The 20189-nt window shown below is 41.0% G+C and overlaps 1 protein-coding gene and 1 non-coding gene across 2 annotated transcripts in view; one reads left to right on the top strand and one right to left on the bottom strand.

Annotated features, from left to right (window-relative positions):
• The window catches only part of ghrhra (growth hormone releasing hormone receptor a), a 35809-nt gene extending 15654 nt beyond the window's left edge, over nucleotides 1-20155 (top strand). Inside the window, exons 3-14 of the mRNA XM_035528058.2 lie at nucleotides 4455-4563; nucleotides 6921-7028; nucleotides 10810-10907; nucleotides 11164-11261; nucleotides 11431-11563; nucleotides 13958-14111; nucleotides 14338-14398; nucleotides 14494-14563; nucleotides 14695-14786; nucleotides 18139-18268; nucleotides 18524-18565; nucleotides 18678-20155. Of these exons, the coding sequence (XP_035383951.2) occupies nucleotides 4455-4563; nucleotides 6921-7028; nucleotides 10810-10907; nucleotides 11164-11261; nucleotides 11431-11563; nucleotides 13958-14111; nucleotides 14338-14398; nucleotides 14494-14563; nucleotides 14695-14786; nucleotides 18139-18268; nucleotides 18524-18565; nucleotides 18678-18833 (1251 nt within the window). The 3' untranslated portion in view covers nucleotides 18834-20155. The remainder of the gene's footprint in view (nucleotides 1-4454; nucleotides 4564-6920; nucleotides 7029-10809; nucleotides 10908-11163; nucleotides 11262-11430; nucleotides 11564-13957; nucleotides 14112-14337; nucleotides 14399-14493; nucleotides 14564-14694; nucleotides 14787-18138; nucleotides 18269-18523; nucleotides 18566-18677) is intronic.
• Nucleotides 1790-1872, bottom strand: trnal-uaa (transfer RNA leucine (anticodon UAA)). Its single transcript has one exon. It is a non-coding gene; the product is annotated as a tRNA-Leu (tRNA).
• Nucleotides 20156-20189: the final 34 nt, after the last annotated feature.

Genomic DNA, 20189 nt, shown 5'->3' with positions numbered 1-20189 from the left:
ACAGCTATATGAAATCTATCTCTCAGACGTGATCACAGCTTAAAAACCAAAAAGCTAAAAGTTAAAAAGTATTTAATATGACTTAATTTTAATAGAATACGTTGACGCCATTGTGTGGAAATGACTTCTTCTGTTCCCAAACTTGTAAAGTACAAGATATGTTGTTTGCATTCTTCAAACAGACTTACTGTTAACTAGCAGGAATAATGATTATTTAAGCTCTGTAACTGAGGAAGTAGACCTAACTCCCCTACCATGTTGCTTTTTCTGTGACTTACACTTTGGTTCATGCAACCAGTATGAAAGTGACAGACAAACATCTGAAACAGATGTGGATCATATGGATATCTGAGTGGTAGGTTTGTATGCAGTGTTTTCTTCTCTGCTGTCTCATGGAATTAATTTTTCTATCATGAGTAAGCTCCATGATGGCTTCTCAAAAGAACCAAAATAAACTATTGGTAAACAGATTAATTAATCAAAATAGAGTTATTATATTTAAATTAACCTCAGTGGCATTTGAGCTGGCTAAACTCTAATGCAGTTTTTGTGGAATTATTGTTCCATTCCATGTGTTGCTACAGGATTGTAGGGTGGACATATGTTTAATTAAATACTTTCATTTGCTAAATTTAGGGCATTTGGATATTTTACAATGATAAATGTTGCTTTCTGAAATACAAATTAACGTGCAATCCTCGTTTTTTTCTCTTTGCATTGTCATTGTGATAACACAATGTCCATTATTTGCAGCTATTGAAAATGCAGCGTAAAACCATAATTAACTCCTAGTTTGTGTAGAATTGGGCAGGCAAAGCAAGAGATGGAGGCTCAGTGTTTTGTAGAGCTTGTCGAGGCTTGCAGCTTGCTATATTCATGGCTATCGTGTCACTGTATGGCCTTAACATCCTGCCAATTTTCTGTCACATTGCACTTACCGTGACATGCACATATTTTTATTTGAAGAAAGCACACATAAAATTAATCTCTCCTCCAGTTCCTTTTTCTCAGATAGCAATGTGCACATCTAGAACCATCAAACTGGAATCTCGCCTTGCTCATGTCACCCAGAATTACTGCAATCAGAGGGTTCCGACTGCTCTAATGAGCCCTTATCACCCACTGGAAAGTGAGGCCAAGGTTGAACCACAAGCAGGATGGCCACGTGTTTAGTCCAGCAAAGTGACACCCATTGGGGCTCAAGCCTGACTAGCAGACGCTAACATATGCCAAAAGGCTAAAGCTCTGGGTTTCTGCACGGAGCTTACATTATGGTGTGACACTCAGTAAATTAGACAGAAGAACAGATCAATTTAAAAGGAAATGAGTATATAAGCATGTTTTAGATTTTACTCCATTGCAATTAACAGCATTTAGCAGTATTATATAACTCCAAATATAGACTTTTAAATATGATGTGGGTGACTTCATGAAGCCAGTGAAAACTTTAGTTTTCTAGTAGTATGTACAGGGAAGCCTGCCAAGAGTGAGTTGAGTAGTCCAGTCTTGAGGTGAGAAAGGACTGGATAAGCAATTGCAAAACATTATAGACTGTTTATTTTTAAATTGTTAATGGTCAAAATTGAACATAGAAACAGAACATAAGTGATGTGATAAACATGACATTGCCATAGAGACCGCAACACTTTGGGTCAGTTGGTGTTGCATGGAATTCCTGTGAGCTATCACTGTGAGAATACAACCGGTAATTAACGGCTGCCAACAAATGTGGCTATTGCTTTTTGCCCGTTAAGTGCTTTTGTTCAAGTTGTGAGCTAAATCTAAGCATTGCCAGGGGTGGGGGTCGAACCCACGCAGACATTCATCTATTGGATCTTAAGTCCAACGCCTTAACCACTCGGCCACCCTGGCACATGGAATAAAGCATACAGCTGATGCTTTTATATATATATATATATATATAAAAAAACCCTTACAATTATGTATGAGAACAAACTGCACAATTGAGGGTTAAGCACCTTGCTCAGGGGCCCAAAAGGACAACTTGGAACTGGTGGGGCTTGAACCAATAACCTTTTAATTAAAAGTGAAGTGCCTTAACCACAGAGCTACCACTGCCTGTAGCACATCCAGCGGGACTTACAAAAGTGCTTTGTCATTTACTCATAGAATACATTCTAGCCAGTAGAGTAAGTTAGAGTCTAATATACCAATGATCTAGAATACTGTAGAAATACAGGGATCAATGCTGATGCCTAGAAGTGCAAAATTCATAAGATCTATCTCAGACAATAAGTGCAATAAACAATAAGTACTAGAGTTTGTGGACTGTATGGGACTCTGCTGTCCGGACAGCAAGCATAAGTTCATTGCACCATCTAGGAGCCAGGACAGAGAATAGTCTTGATGCTTGTCTTCTATGAGACTTGAAGCATGGTGTTTCAAGCTGATCTTAGATTTGGTAGGTTGAGCTGACTAGTGTAAAACTTCAACTTGCTAAATGTTTACAACCCAAGGCCACAAGCCTGTACAGCAGTGTTTGTTACTTAAAATAAGGAAAATAATTTGTCCATTAGCTACCAAAAACCTCAAGAACAATATTATTGTCACTGCTTTTGTGTTATTTTTAAATGTGTTATTACTATTGTTGTTGTTGTTAAAGCAAAAAAATGTATACAGTTTTTAATACTACAGTAATTATAGCAGTTGAATCAACAACAATGTCACATGCTGCTATTTTTGCATTTATCTAGTGATTAAGTTTGAGGGTGAATTACTTAATGTGTTGATATTTTAGGTATTTGATATATTGAGCTAAATTGTAAAAATATATATATTTTTGTTATCATGACTTTCCCTCTTTTGTCAGATTAGTTTAGATTCACCAGTGCTGCAAAGATGGCCTTATGTAACTGTACTTACATTGTGTTAACACACAATTTGAGCTTCAGTAGACTCAAAAAATGAAGGTAATCAGGTTACTTATTTTTTTCCAGTTTAAAACCTTAATTATTATTATTATTATACTCCACACATGCAACTACCTAATATCCAGTGGTTGAAAAACGGGCTTCACATTGATTTTGTGATTTTACTGTAAATAAGCACAGTATACTTACTACTAAACTTACTCAATTCCTAAATAACTCTCACATTGCAAACTGTAGCGTTATTCTGCTTTTAACAAACGTCAACACATTACACTCGGGCACAAATACCATATATATGTAATTCATAATGTAACCGGAGCAACTACATGGTAAAAGGAGAACAGAAATAGGCTGTTGCCTGCTACAGTCGCATCCGATGAAGTCGCTGCAGCGCTCTGTCGGTGCGATTCCGTTCAAACGTCAACGCGCGACTGTGTTCGCTTGCGAATGGGGCGTCTCGCGTCTACACGGATAACTGAAGGATTCTCCGGAATTCCGGCTGTGGGAAGATATCCGACTGTGTGTCTGTTCGACATTTGTGCATGGGATTGTATTTACTATCCTGGATAATCAAAATGGTTTGAAAGCAGACTTGTTTTAAGCAGAGTTAAGAATATTCTAATTATCTGGGACGTTTGAACATGGCCGCATTGTATTTATGGATTCTAGCTACTTTTTGGAGAACTGTGAGTTTCTGCATGGTTTCACAGTATGACTTTTACTGAAAACGCGTTTTCTAATTAGTCTTTTCTTTATATCTAATATTAGCCTACAAAGTAGGCTATAACCCTTATGTTTTTGATAATGTCTTGCAGTGATATGGCTTGTGAAAAACGAGAAGCTCATGTAGTGGTAAAACCCTTAAATTCAACGCTGTTTAGCCAAATAAAGTTATTTAAAATTAAATTTAAAATTTGACCGTTCGCAGTGCCTATACTACGTTTATTTGTAAAGTCTGTTTTGTTACCATTTAATGTATGTATATTGAGTGATGTTTTGAAGACAACACCATTGTGGTGCCTTATTTACGAAGATAACTATATTCCCTTATGACGAGTCATAATTAGTGGTTTTGATTGCAATGTCTACAACCAATAATACATAAAAAGAAGTTTAAATATCTTGCTCTGCATGTCACTGACGTCTTGCATACAGAATTTGGCCTATGCATTCCTATCCTCCTTCAGTACTTCAGAAAATTACTATTGCTTTATCACTTCAATATTCTGATGTCCCATGACTATATTTATTTTTAAAAATCAGTTAGTAATCAATTGTGATCTAACTGCCAGTTAAGACCTGCATTTCTAGCTTCTACAAAGGACACACTACAACAAATGCTGACATTTTGATCAATGGACAGCATCTTCTGAGTGAAAACTCCACCTTGGATCCATTTTTTAAGCAATGCCCTAGTAAATAATTCATACATTCCGTTCACCTTGCTCTATTGAATAGGCTCTCTGACTTTTCTATGCTACCATTCAGTCAAATTTCCATTCACAGACTGCCTCAATACAGGTCTCTGTGTGCCTCATTTTGGTCTTTCTACTGCACTGGCAGGTACAGGCCATCCATCCAGACTGTGCCATCATTTCCCAGCACTTAAGGGCCCAGGAACTCTGCAATCAGACCAGGAGGAGAGAGCGCAAGATCCAGACTGGACCATGGGGTACGCAAACAGTCGTCTGCTACTGCTGAAGTCTTATTTAGTGCTCTATTCTGTAGTCCACTGTGCTGTGTTTCCATGGTATATGCAATTATTGTAATTAATTCTGTAGAAAGAAACTGTGTTAAATCAAAGTCTCTATTCACAAAAGTAATGTGTTCATGTCATCGTTATAAGGTTTTCATATGATATAGCTAATAGATAATTTTAATCCTTGTGGGTCAGTTTTTAGAACCCAGATTATGCCATGTCTCTGGAATATATTTCCAACAGGAGTTCTCCACAAATACTGCATTCTTAGTCCAGTACTTGATCAGCATCCAGAAAATCAGCTCTCTGCTCACTATAAAGTCTCAGTAAGATGTGACAAAAAAGCAGAGGACAGATAGTCTGGGGCTAACAGCTGTTGTATATGAGCCATTGTAATATATATGGCATGAAGCTAGAGCTTTAGTTAAATTCACTCCACCTAGTTATATATATTTAGGTGTGATCGGAGTGTCTTAACAATATTACTTTAATTGAACGTGTCATGATGGTGCTTCTTAGGATGAAGCAGAAATAAACTGTAACTAGGCTGTGTGTTCCCAGCAGCTACTCCTAGCTTTCAGGTCATGTTCAAGCATCTGGGTGTAAACCAGAATGTACATGCTTGGAGCAGAAATTCAGAATGCAGAACTATAAAATTTCATTCTGAGTGCGGGAGGTGGGTTGGTGGGTTGTGATGTAGGCATCTGCACACTTCACCTTTACAATCCTTCATTTGATTTCACATTCTTGGACACATTAGAATTTGCATTGCATTAGGACAGATTAGAATTTGCATTGCATAATGGCCCAAGTGTCTGTGAGGCTCTCCTGTTTAAAACTCATGTCTTTCATAGGAGCAAAGCAGCATGAATACTCTGGTTAGATGAGAGGACAGGTGGCGTCAGAGCAGCTATGGGAATTTCTCTGTGTAAAAGAGTCTAAACTGTCAGAATTCATCTGCAGAATACTTCACAGAGGCATTGTTAATCTGAAATGAGTTGTGGCTCTTGCTGATTTCATCTCTCCCGGTGGAGATGAATAAAAGCTATATGAATAGAAGTGAGTTTGTGAGAGTGCATGTCCAGCGCAGGAGACAGGAGGAGCACCCGTGACTTGCCTAATTGATCCAGATGGTATGTGTTAATTGTGTTTAGGAGTGGGCATGTTTTCCTAGCATCAGAGGGTGGAAGTAGAACGCAGGAAGAAGCATATCAGCGTAAAGACTGGAAATTGCTATTTGTTGTATACATGAATTTGATCCAGAACGGCACAGACTTTACATGACCCATGTAGCAAACATGAAGTTGCTTCAGTGGGAGACCCTCAGTCTTCACACCCTGGTTGACTCTCAAAATAATTTGTTTATAATATAACTTCAGCAATATGTAGAAACAGTAACAATGATAAGAAATTGAAAGAACATTAATCTCTCACTGTATAAGTAATATTCTCCTAAATGTGTACTAACCATCCTAAACCTCAGAAGCTGGGGACTTTTTTCTTTTGGTCTTTATAGGGGTGTCACATCAATGCCTACATGTTTTTCCTTTATTTTGCTCTATGTATTTGCTTTTTTAGTAGACATCATCATCTCAACCATCTTTGCAGCTTGTCAAAACACATGGATTAGTCTACGTTCACTACCTACCTCAAATGTTGACATTCATTTATTTTAACTACAGGCTTTAGAAACGAGAGTTGCTTCTGGTTCACATCCACTTTAGTGTAATGCACAGGGTTATCTGAGCATGTTCCATTTATTTTGAGGTTATGGTCATAACTCAGTGTAACCTTCAAGCCTAGTTAGCTGTGATTAGCCCAGGACCATCAGGAACTGAAAATACTTACTACTCAAATTTATTTTTGTAGTCAACTGCATCTTGGAAATGATGCATTTCATACCATTGAGGACCTAAGCAAACATGACACCAGGAGTAGGTTTTGAATCCATGCAGCAACTCAACAATTGGTGTGTAAATGTTCAAAACACTCAGCCCTCCTGGCTGAGAGATTTGGTCTTTTCGATAAGTAACAGTGCAAATAGCTTAGGCTTTAGCAAACAGTAAATAGGTTGTTGCTCCATTTCCATTGACCATATAAGTGCTGTGCTTCTAAATCTCTAATCTAGGTCATTCTGCAAAACATGAGTCTTAATGTCCTCAAGGAAGATGCAGTTTGCATGCAATTTTTGTGTTAGTACCTTTAAGGCCAACCCTTATCTATCTAGATATCTATCTCTCTCCCTCAGTTTTTGCCAGCTGCCCATATTGCTTAAGAAACAAACTGGCTGAGTGATGCTGTTTGAACATGTTCCACGATGTTCATCTTAGGTTGCAGAACGGAGTGGGATGAGATCCGATGCTGGTTTCGAGCGGATGTCGGCCAGGTGGTCAATGTGTCCTGCTCTGAAGTCTTCCAGCACTTCTCCAGCAAGCAAGGTCAGCTTTCATTACTAATAATTTAGTCACTGAAAATGACTCGGTGCTAGGGGAGGTCATGATTATGTGAGGAATCAACGTGAGGAACCATAGAGGAGCATCTTTTTGCTTTCTATGGATTTGAATGGTCTCATAAAGGAAACAGAAATGAGAAGGAAGAAAATTCCCCCATCTTGAATATTTTGAGCTTTTGTTATTTTGAGCAAAAGAAAGCTATTTTGAGCATTCTTTCTCATCATGGTCTTTTGAATCAGACACTAAAACCTACTTTTTTTTTGGCAAGTATTCATAATGGCCCCTTGGCACTTCGGCAGTATGTTAAAGTGGGTCACAGACCTCTGTAAAATTGAATTTAAAAGCAGATAATAACCTTCCCTTTGATACTCAAAGACTCTTGTCACCATACGCCACTGCATTTCAACAGCGGTCCAGACGCTTCTGGTTTTGCCGCTTTGCTGACGTACAGAGAGGTAGCAGGCCATGAAGCGTTCATTACACAGACGTCTTGTGACCTAAATCAGAAAGCTGTATAGTGGAATGCCTCGAATCTGTAGCTCGAGGGAAATGCGCGTCAGGGTTGCGCGACTCCAGGTGTCCCTGGAGATGCATGTCCAGTATAGACGTCATGCCGGTTTTACAGGTCAGTGGTCTACAGGATGCTATGAATCGGGCAGAAGTACTGTTCTGTTACACAGAAGCCCAAAAGAACAACGGCGGAGGTAGCAGTAGAAGTTAACTTTCTTGCCCTCCTTTTCGCTGGCAGCATTTGGAAGAATGCTGAAAACTGTACTCAAGCACAATACCTGTTACTTCTGAGCATATATTGGCTGAAGTTGGAGCAAAGAAGCCTTCAAAGAAAGTGCTTAAAACAAGTGTAAAGGAAGAAGGTCATTTTGATATACTTTTGTTTTACTTTTTTTTTTTCTTTCTGGCCACCTGTGACTTGCTGGATTGAATGCAGTTAATGCCATTTCTTACTACAGGATCAAATAGAGGTACATTCTAACTAAAAAACAGAACCATATTCTGTCTGTTTGGAAATTGCACATTGATTCTGAATATGAAGCTAATAAGATATGGATGCTTTGCATCAAAAGAAGTCAGTGAACTCAGATTAATTAAACTCAGTTTAATTAAAATTTTACTCAAGAGCTCTGATTTTAAGTATTCAAAAGATGCAAATCCTGAAAAACAACAATGATAATGTTTTTCCCAGTCAGTATAGCACATTGTCATTCCTATCACTGTCATCAAGAGTGTTTTGATACAAGAGGGTTGTTTTGGTAATACTCCCCTGAACCTTGCATTAGCATATAGTTTAATCACTATTATCACTCAGGCATGCTAATCACCAATGATTTTGTGGTTTATGTATTATTAACACCACTTAAATGGATGTGTCAAGAGGCACTGGATCAACCTTTCATAACTAATCCTTCAGATCATTTTGGAGTATTTGTAGTCTTTTCTCTATTACAGTAATATCGATTACATTTTATCAAATTGTTCTCAGTTGACCAATGAAAGTTCTTTTATTCCATTAATATGCATGATCTATATTCAGAAAGTGGGCCACCTGCTCCCTACAAGCTTATAGTGAGGTGAGAGAGAGGAGCGGGATGCAGAAAATCTGAGGTAGCAGAGTCTTTGCTGTTTCTACAGGCTGTAGTGCTGAGTGAAATGGATTTTAGAGGTGAAAGCCGATTTATTTGAAGGCCAGGTCCCGAGGACCTGTTCAGATTGCTAAGGTTGTATCTGAGGGGGAAAAACATACTTTATTCTTTTCTTAGTCAGATAACAAAATGTTAAAACTACTTTATGATTTGCCAAATAATTTACAAATTTAAAAAAAAAAGAAGTCATATTTCAATATTTCTGAGATGGTGGTATCCACAAACATCTACATTTAGTCCAAAAGAGGAGGCTGCTGACATTGCAGTACACCCCTTTTTGCATAATGATCTGAACATTGCAAGTCTTTCATTACTTTTTCCTAAATCCACATGAGACATGGGATTACATGTTCTTTCTAAAAATGTGCCTGGGTTTGTGTCGATATTCTTAATTCCACCACAAGTGCTCAGCGGTTACAATGAGCAGAGCTGTTTGTTTGGAGAAGGGTTATTGACCATAGGCTTGTGTCCTGCTTAACCCTAACACCATAATCACAGACATCCAGCATTTGTGCGTGTGAGAAAACTCTCACAGATCCCCACACAGGTGTGTTCTGCTGCCTGTGTCTTGTGATGGACAGCTGGGGTTTTTGTATTAATGCCCTGATTAAGTTTGTTGCAAATATCATTCTCCTGCCAAACTAAACAAGAATCATGGCACTGATTGCATTTGCTTAATTATGGCTGTGACACTATAATGTTGCTGCTGGCCCGAGTGCCGCAGGGTGTGGGGCACCTGCACGCGGTGGGCCTTACCACGTGACTTATGAGGGAGGAGCTGTCCATGACAGAACCCCCTCCCAAGGGGCGCGGCTCCCGAAGTGTCTACCTTTGGGACTGCGAATCCCAGGCTGCCATGCATACACACACACACTGCACGGCTCTGCTGGGTGCCCACCTACTACCAGACAGGCCAGGAACTGCCAACCGGGGAGACTTCCGTAGAAGGAAAGAGGCAGCGTCACTGCCTCTCTCTGGGTCTACCGATACTCTCCATGTGAAGTGTGGGGGGGAGCATTCCCCAAAGATGACCCCTCCCTAGAGGCACGGTTCCTGACGCTTTCCCTTCCAGGATAGCAAACTCCAGGATGCCGTGCGAACACACAGACAAGACACGGCACTGCCTGGTGCCCACCCAACACAAAGCAGGCCAGGGACCTCCCACCTGGGAGACTTCCCCAAACGAGGGAGAAAGGCAGATTTCCTGCCTTTCTCGGGTCCGTCCGGTACGCTTCCTACGACGTGATGCGCCTAAAAACACGCACCAAGCACAAATACACATAAACAATAGGGCCAGTCCACAAACATATAAGGTGCAGTGCTGCAGCGCCTGCTAATCCCGCAGGTGCTGTAGACGTGTCCTTGGGCCAATCGGACCCGTGGGGGTGCACGTAAAGCCCGGTTCCAGGTGTGCAGCCTCCCCTAACAGTCCTCCTCTCACCAGCTGCTATAGGAGAATGGGCAGGCTTTGGGCAGTTTTGCCAGCGAGCCCACGGAAGGGGAGGAACTTGGGCTTTGCCCTCACTAGCCAGAGACCTAGCCAGCTCCACCAAACCGCCATCATCGCCGTCCTCGGGGAGCTCTTCGGCTATCCTCAGTCCTGGCTCGGTAGCCTCAGCACCCCCAAGAAATTCCTGGGGGTGTTCCTCGCCGCCGCCGCCTCCAGACTGCATGCAGATGATGGTCGCGGTCCTCGCCCCAATGCCCAGGGATCCAGGCAGCAGTGCGGGGGATGCCTACGCACTTTGTCTATAGCAGGCAATTTTTGCAAGATTTATTTCACACATAGTACATTTTTAGTACATTTTTAAGTAACAAAGATTAATGGAATTCTGAAAGGAAACCCTGTCAATTTTTTTTACTTTTGTGAGAATGTCCTCTTCTAAGCCTCAAATACTGAGACTACTGCAGACACCGCATGTCTCACTTGCTAACAGCTTAGAATTTCTAAGGTGCAAGCATACTTGGCAGCTAGTGTACCAGAAGTGATTACTATGGAATGCTTTGGCACTATATAAAAAACTGCGAATTATGGAACTATGCAAAGTGATAGCAGTGTAGAAGAAGCTGAGCACTTTGAATTATTACTGATCTGCTGAAGCTTACAGGTTACATATACAGGAACTGCACAGCAGAGGGCTGGGGTGACCCATACCCACCTTATGGAGAAGCCTGTGACTTTGGAGATGATGCAGAGCCTGAAGAGGTAAATGGACTTCTGTGTGGCTTGACAGTAGTGCCTTTCTGACCCGCATTCCAGATGGTCATCTCAGAAATGACCTTCTCTTCTTGATGATGCTCTTGATGATGATCGTCACAGTTCCATTCAGCATGAGAACAGATATTAATCTATAGCAACACGTGAACTGAGTCACATGTTGCTTAGTGGGAATAAAGTGATGGCTACATCCATGTGGCCTCTATCTCAGAATGGGGCTTGACCTGTGCTTTTGGTTTTCCAGACAAGCTACTTCTCAATGTTCAAGAAGGTATACACAGTTGGATACGCCACCTCACTTATATCACTCATAACAGCAATCATAGTCTTCACTTCCTTCAGGTAAATTGGTGTTTTTTGTCCTTTGAGCTTTGTGAACCTTTAATTAATGTAAAATGATTAATGTGCAGCCATTTAAAACAATGCCTTCCTGCTTATAAGGTTTACTTGTGTCATTAATCTCAATTGTCCTCAGTACCCTTCAAGATCTAAAGCGTGACTTCTATTGCAGGAAGTTCCACTGTACCAGGAATTACATACACATCAACCTGTTTGCTTCCTTCATTCTCCGGGCCAGTGCAGTCTTCATTAAGGATGCCGTTCTTTTCTCTGATGAGTCTTTGGACCATTGCTTCATGTCCACAGTAAGAGAGAGAGTGCGAGAGAGAGAGAGCGCGAGAGAGAGAGAAACAGTGGCATTTGTCTTGATTCATCTTTCAGTATTTCAGTACACAAAAAACACTACTAAAACCTATTCAAAGACTTCCATAACAAATTAGTGAAGCTCATACCAAAGGATGGGTTGATCAATAATCTTCAGGGAAACATTACTAGGGATCTAAAGCTATACTGTATATACACAACAATGAATGGCCACTTTATTAGAGACACCCATCTAGTATTGCATTGGACCTCATTTGGCCCTTAGAACCGCAGTAATTCATCATGGCAAAGATTCCACATGTTGAAATTGTCCTGCAGGAATCTTGGCCCACACAGATATAGGATAGCTTCTTGCTGCAAATTAGATGGAGGCACTGACATTTAGTCTAGCACAGAGGACCGTGCCTTGTTCGAAGTCACTCAGATTGCTTGATTTTCCCATTCTAATGTGCATTCACACTGAAGCTGATCCATGGAAAGCTTGCTTGCCTGATCTTATGATGCAATCAAGAGTCACTTGTCCATGTCACGTCTACAGATCGGAGCGTTCCCCGTTTCCCAGGCAACCTAGTAACCTCTGGGTGTTCATCGTTCTCTATGATTCCCTGTCTCCTCCCCTTTGTCTCCAGCTGTTTCTAATTTATCCCTGATTGTAGTCTTACAAAACCCCCATCCCTATGTATCTTCTTTGTCGGTCATTGTTTCTGGTTAGCCTTCGTTTGTCCTCGCGCCTTCGCTGATATATGTTTGGTAATATGTCTCCCATGGTTGCTGGTTAGTTCTCGTCGGTCTTAGTCTCGCTTTGTTTTGGTAAGAGTGTGTTTCTGCCTCTCATTGTGTTTGTGGTACGATCACGTGTCACACCTAGCTCCTTGCGCCTATGTGTTTGTTTAGATCTCATTTGTACTCTGCCTCTGTGTTTGCGGACAGCACTGCCTTTCCCGTTAATGTGTACCCATTATTGCTGTCTGTCTTTGATTCTGTTCAGTGTTTGTTTGTTTATTTGTTATTAAAACTTAGTTTTTATTTATTCTATTTGTCACACTCGTTATGGCTTCCCTCGTCAGTTCCGTTTAACGTAACATCCAAGACGTCGGCACTTTGCACGTGTGTTTGTCCTCGCTGTCCTCCCCTTCCGTGTCCAATTTCCATACAGGGAAGCGCTAATCATGAAAGGGAAGGTGTCTCTAACAAAGTGACCATTCATTCAGTGTTTATAATACATGTAGATTACAGGTGAGAAACTGCAGTGTACTGCAGTCACGGATATAGATACAGGAAAAGTACATAAGTTTTCCAGAGAAACTGGATGTTTCGGACAGAGGCCCTTCACCAGCTGATACGTAAGCTCTCTGTAAGCAATCTGTTTACACTATAGCCTGGAATGACTACACAATACATCATTATTCCATTTTTATTGTTCATATGGAGGAAAGTAGCACAATAACAATTAAATAGGAATTAAAATGGGATTACCTTCAAATGTTTTTATTACATTTAGCTCCTTTTACTATTACAGCTATTATTTTATGCTTCAGAGCTTAAATTTATGGCCTATGGGTTATGTAGGAGCACTGGCCATGTATTGTGACACTGAGTGCCCTATGTAGATGCAGCTCTACCAAAACACTCCTTGTTCTTTTTGTCTTTGACATACTAATATAAGCGGATAGGTGTGGTAATGAAAAATGGGAGAGTTCTCTGGAGGGGAACTGGGGCAGGTTATTTACATGTGATGTAAGTAGAAATGTGGCATTACAGAAAATTTACACATAAGTAAATGTGTGTGTGTGTGCGCGTGCATATGCATGTGCGTGTGCATGTGGGAAATTCCAAGCACGGGAAGTAGCAATAGAATGTCAAAAGAAGTCTTGAAACATGAAGAAAACCCTTCAAGTAGGCAATTATGGCACAAACTCTGTGTGACATTACAAGTCAGACACTGCTGTGAAACACCCTCCAAAGCATATTTCATTTCCTGCCTGTGGTTGTGTGGGTAGATATGGACTGTAAATGAGAATCCATTTTTTTATGAGACATTGACCTTATTACATATCTCTCTTCCATGCCTCAAGAACGCATTATGTGATTATAAAGATACAACGACACAGAAGTGCTTGTTTTTAAGATTTCTGTTTTGACAGTTTCGAAGATGACAATATTACCAGCAATATTTAACTAATATACAGACATACTATTATATAATTTTTAAAAGAAAATAATGGGGTCAGAACCTTTGAAATTCTTTAAACTTCCGTCCCCTGATAATTATCTCCTGTTTGACATGTTTACTAGCTGACTTGTACACTAAGAACTGCATTAATGCGTTTGGATTGTTTTGACTTCAGAGTTTACCTACTTGCTGTCTTTTCCAGATGGCATGCAAATCTGCTGTGGCCTTCTTCCAGTTCAGCATCCTGGCTAATTACTTCTGGCTGCTGGTGGAGGGCATGTACCTGCAGACCCTGCTCGCACTCACCTTCGTCTCCCAGAGGAAGTACTTCTGGTGGTACATCCTGATTGGTTGGGGTCAGTGCATCATCGAAACCAGTCTTATGTTCAGATAAAAGCTTGTGTTTAATTGTGCTTCAGAGAGACTTCACCATCCTGACAGTTTAGTTTTTTTAGAAAGGTTGTTTGGAGGTTTTTATTTTTTATTTTTTAAGAATGTTTTTCACATTTTCATGCTGTTCATGTTCTATGGATATTATTAATGGAGTTAGATTGGTAGTATGCTCCATCTTCTGTGTTGTAGGTTTACCATCGCTGGTCCTTATTGTTTGGGTTTTGACTAGAAAATTATATGACAACCGAGGGTATGTTGACCTTTAACATTCCACAAATATGTTCATACAAGATGTTTGTTTAGTGTGACCATTGATGGGTCTTATTTTTTCCCATCCGTTTGCAGGTGCTGGGATGACACTGATTTTACTGCTGTCTGGTGGATAATCAAGGGTCCAATAACAGCGTCCTTATTTGTGAGTAAAGATACAAGATGCCTTTGGCATAAGCTTCAATGCAACAGTTCATGTGGTGTACTTCCGATGGTGGGGGTGGGGTGGTACTGGGGAGCAGGGGCGTATTTAAATCTGTATTCATTCTCTCTCAGGCAAACATCATCATCTTCCTGAGTGTGATCCGGATCCTGGTTCAGAAGCTCAAGTCTCCAGGCATGGGTGGCAATGACTCAAGCCACTTCATGTGAGTTGTGACTATGGGAAGTGTGTCTGTGCTAGCAGTGTGACATGGAATGCACTAAACACCAGCTACTGCAGAAAGACATATAGACACAATACCCCAGAACAAATGCTGATTGTGGAGTGTTTGTTTGTTTGGGGAAATTTCGGAGGTATTTAGGCATTAGGAACTTTGTGGTAAGGCAGTGTCTACAGGAAATGGAAAGGCAAATGAATACAACAAGAGAGTGACCACCCTGGGGGTTTGCTGCTTTTGATATTTTTCTTTTGAATCACATGTAACAGTTTTTAGATTGCCTTCAAAATGACCAAAAACTTGAGGTTATGAAAAATTACATTTAAAGGAGCAATAAGCCATAATTCTAATTCTAAAACAAAACAAAACAAAACAGCAATTATACTGACACTTAGTGATCTGGATGTGTCAGAGTGTCTGTAGTAAATCTATTTTAAATATTTCTGTTTCTGTGGAGCAAATACTTTGTTTGAGGACTACAAAATCTGATCCTTTACCTCATCTGAGCAGCACTTTATATAAAAAATTATGAAAAAAATAAATAATTGCTTTCGGAATTTAAGAATATCGAACACAGTCAGCACAGACACTGCGTGCGTGCGTGTGTGTGTGTGAGAAAGATGAAGACCAATGCTCCTCTGCTCTCCTCAGGGGACAGACATTGTTTCTGCCAATTAGAGCATGGCTTTGCAAGGCTCAGGCTCCAGCTGCTAGAGCATTCTTCACGCATGAGTGAAACCCTCACGAGTAAAACGATCACCACACATGGCACTGTGGCAGAGGTGTCTGCTTTAATCCTCGTCCTTTGTTTCCCTTTGTTCTATTAGCAAACAGTAAACTTCTGGAGTGTGATTTTATATACTAGAAGCAAATAAAAGACCCATTTTTGCATTTTTATGCATAATTTTACATCTGATCTTCAAAATGCTGCAATTGTACAGTTGTACAGGATCTTTTCCTTTTAAACTGATAGAACCGTCCCTCCAGGTAGGACTGAAACCATCTCCAAGCAGAGCCAGTCACACCAAGCCTGGAAAGTATAGAGAGAAGAATGTTGTGGTTCAATGTGTCAAAGGCTGCTGAAAGGTCTAGAAGATTCAAAACAGATGACTGTTTGGAACTTTTTGCAGCATGAAGTTTCTCAGTCACTGCTATGAGTGCCGTTTCTGTAGAATGTGCTGGTTTGTAGCCAGACTGATTGGGATCATGCAGCTGGTTCTGGATGAGAAAGAGAGACAATTGATTATAAACTACTCGTTCAAGGGCTTTTGAGAGGAAAGAGAGAAGTGATACTGGTCTGTAGTTGGTAACGCTGGAGATGTCAAGTGTGGCTTTCTTGAGGATTGGTACCACCCTGGCAGTTTTAAATGCAGTAGGCACGTATCCAGAGTTGTTGATAATGACAGGGATGAAAGCAAGCAGCTCTCTTGTTATTGTCTGGAACAGAGCAGAAGGAATTGGATCCAGCGGACATGTAGTCCGATTGCTGGAAGTCAGGAGTTGAAGAATTTCATCTGTGGAGAGAAGAGAAAAAGAAGTCAGAGAGTTGGATGTTGGGGAATGCACATTGGTTGGAGGAGTGGGAACAGAGGAAAAGGACTGGTGGATTGCTGCAAACTTCTCCTCAAAGAAGGTGATAAAATTCTCCGGAGTAAGAGATGAGGAAGGAGGGGGAGGAGAGGATTAAGGAGAGAAGAAAAAATAGTGAAGAGCTTGCATGGATCAAATGATGATGATTCGAATTTCTCTCTGTAGTAGGATGACTTTGTTACTTCCAGTGGGAACTTGGAAAGGAGAGACTTGTATGAGCTTAGGTCTGAATCTACATGAGATTTCCTCCACCACCTCTCTGCAGTCCTTAGTTCTCTCCTGTGGCAGTGAAATGTTTCTGTTATGGAGTGCAGATTGTGACGGAGGGAGGAGGAACATGTAGGAGAAGACTGGATAGAAAGAGAAGGAAGGGAGAGAGAGAAGGATAGAAAGTGATGGTCCGAGAGGTGGAGGGGGGTGACTGCGATGTCCGATGTTGTGGTGGTACGGGTGAAGATCAGGTCCAGAACATTGCCCGCTTTTGTGAGTCAAATGCTGTCAACAGCAGAAGGATGCAGGAGGAATGCAGCTTGTCTGATGGAAGGTTGAAGTCACCAAGGAGAATGAGTGGATTTCCTTCAATGGGGAATTGACTCAGAAGGATGTCGAGCTCATCAATGAAGTGATCTAGGGAACCTGGAGGGCAATAGATGACATTGATAAGAAGTTTGGTGGGGAAACATATTAATAAGTATGGAGTATGGAGATTCTATGTCTTTTCAGAATGATTTGTATACAGGGAGAGGCCTCAGCAGGCTTCTGCAAAAGATCCTGGGTAGGCTTCAGCAGACATCAGTGTAAGATGTATGATCTCTCCACCAGGCTCAGGACCATATAGAAAAACAATCATCTTTAGGATAAGGTCAAGAGAAGTCTTCTCTTAGAGTATAGTGGTAATGGGTTCCAACTGGTGTGGGTGTGAATATCAGTTTGCATATATCAACTAATGTATGGTTTGGATGTAATGGTGGCAAATGCAAACACTAATATGTAAAAGAAGCTGGAGTGAATACATAATCACTTTTGGCAAATGTATAAAAATGTGGATTCTTTGTTTGATTCTTAGACATTCTCCAGAGGTTGCCTCAATAATGCTTGTTAACATTGACCTGAAATAAAGGACGGGACGAGCTATTCTCTGCATCTTTATTTTCTATTTGAATGATTAACTTTAAAACTAGTTGACTGCGAACTTAGGAAAGACACCACCACTTGCAGCAGCTTGGTTTAGATGCTCTGAAAGTGTTATCAGCCATATCTCTCCTTATCCTACCAAAATAAAATCATTTTTTACAACGTTAAGTTCAGTCACTGGGGAAGACTATCAAAGCTGATTGAACTCAGCTGGTTTACATTATGTGGACACAAAAACTGCTTTTGATACAATGCAATCAACCATTCTTGCCACTGGGTTGGAGATACTTAGAGTTACAGGGAAGCTAAAACACATAAAACTTGCCTGTGCAATTGTGTATTGACACTTAGCATGGATGTCAGGCAGTGGAAACACTTCTCCATAGACAGACGCCCCGAGCACAGATTTGAATAGTGATTTAGTCTTAGGCTTAAGGTTTGACTAGTGGTTTAGTCTTAGGCTTAAGGTTTGAATAGTGATTTAGGCTTAAGGTTTGTCGGAAACAAACAAAGAAAAAGTGGCGTCCCTGTGCTATGCAGATAGGACCACACCCACGCCATCCTCCCTCGCTGTATCAGTTGGCTCTAACCCTGGCTTGTGTGGATGTTTTGACAGGAGGCTGGCCAAGTCAACTTTGTTCCTCATTCCCCTGTTTGGGATGCACTACACTGTGTTCGCCTTCCTGCCCGAGAGCACAGGAGAGACTGCGCGACTCTACATTGAGCTTGGCCTAGGCTCCTTTCAGGTGTGTGTGTGTGTGTGTGTGTGTGTGTGTGTGTTTGGGCAAGACCCTACCTGTGCAGTCAGAGGAATCATGAATGCAGCGTGTCGCATGGGACATATCTCCAAGCTTGCAGGACCACCCAAGGTCACATGTTTCACTTCCTAGTTAAGTGATATTTCAACATGGAAATGTTTAAGTGTAGGATGTTTAAATTAGCTTGTTTAAAAGCATGTGAGGTTATGCTTGAAGACATAGACAACGCTCTTTCATCTCCAGGGTTTTGTTGTGGCTTTGCTCTACTGCTTCCTGAATGGAGAGGTAAGCATTCTTGCACAAGCCACCTCCCTTCTGCCACTACACCACCCTCACTGTAGCAAGTACTGTGTGCTAGCCATGTGCCCCTCGCCCACCCCCTGCCAACCCGTACCAGGTGCAGATGGAGCTGAGACGGGGTGTGCGAAAGTGGCGGACGCAGAGTCACCTGAGTCCCGGCAAGAGGCGCCACATTACTGTTACGCAGATCACTACGCTGGAGAGGGCGGAGCCTCTGGAGGCCATTTGCTCTGCTGGCAACACAGTGGTATGAGGAGGCATGGCCAGGGCCCAGCGAGTGGGAGTGGCTTAGACACAATCTAGTGAGTGAGGAGCTGCCGAAGGTGCTGCTGCACATGGGGCGGGGGGGTGGATCCGCATGGAGTAACACCAAAGCGGGTGGGTCTAACAAAGCCCAAGCCATCACAGGGAGCAGGTGTTTCCAGTTTTGGGAGGGTTAAGTGCAGGATGCAATGGAAGTTATATGGCTCTACGGCTAGCCCTTTTTATCACAGCAACTAGAAGACAACAACCAAACTATAGCCAAAGGACTACTGAATAGCAAAAAAGTTTTAAAAAGCATCAAGAGGCACATTAGGTGAGAGACCTGCTTCAAATATTCTCAACCAAAGAATCCTACAGTGTTTAAACAAATCTAAAGCAATTTATAATGCTCTTTTAGACACCAGATTCTGTTAGATATTTGATTTTCATAAAGCCACACACTAATTATTATCCCAAATACACAAATGGATTGTGCGTTTCAAACATGTATGGGTAGGTCTAAGCCCAGTTAATTCATGTCCCCATTAATGTCCCACAATACACCACTATTAGAGGCTAAATGCATCTCAAGCTCTACTGTCCACTTCAGTCTCATGCATTGATTAATGTTGCAAATGTTCTTTTGAAGTCTGTATCATAGTTGATATTCAAAGGTTTGAAAGCATCCCATTCCTGCAAAACACCATTGCAGGTTGTGCTCCCAGTTGTAGACAAGTGTAGCCATCATTGATGTGACAAGCACACCACACTGTGTACAAGGAACACAGGGAAGAGGGTATTTGGGCACTAAAATATGTCATATACACGTAGGCTACATGTGGTGTATGTGGTGTACTGTCAGGGTAATATTATTGCCAGAATTGTAGCATAGATCAGTCTGCTTAGAACTTGGCAGTTGTTCGTGTAAGGTACACAATAGGCCAACATGTGTAAAAGGCTGACATGTCTAAAGTGTCCAGTTTTCAGTTTACCGAAGACATTTGGAGATATTCACTTGTCTTTTGTTTCTGCATCTTTCATGGCCCTCTAAGGATATAAGAGCATTTTTCACTTTGTTATAGGATATTATGGTGTTTTATTAGAATTGTTAGGGTTAAGATATTATTATTAGAGAAAATTGCTGTCTGAGAAAAAAATATTCTGCAAACCCAATTTATAAGTTCAAAATATAAATTGTGATCATTCAGTGTGTAGCAATTATGGACTGTTAACAAGTTTGTCTTTATAGATTATCATACCTAAACAAAATGTTTTATAACATCGAGTTCAATGTCAAACTAATGTATGCTAAAATTAGAATGCACTAATTCATTGAATAAGAACTTCTTAGAATATAAATTCTGTC

Source organism: Electrophorus electricus, chromosome 11 (assembly GCF_041902795.1).
Source record: "Electrophorus electricus isolate QZ-2024a chromosome 11, ASM4190279v1, whole genome shotgun sequence".
In the NCBI taxonomy this organism is placed as follows: domain Eukaryota; kingdom Metazoa; phylum Chordata; class Actinopteri; order Gymnotiformes; family Gymnotidae; genus Electrophorus; species Electrophorus electricus.
This window is presented reverse-complemented; position numbering and strand designations above follow the sequence as displayed.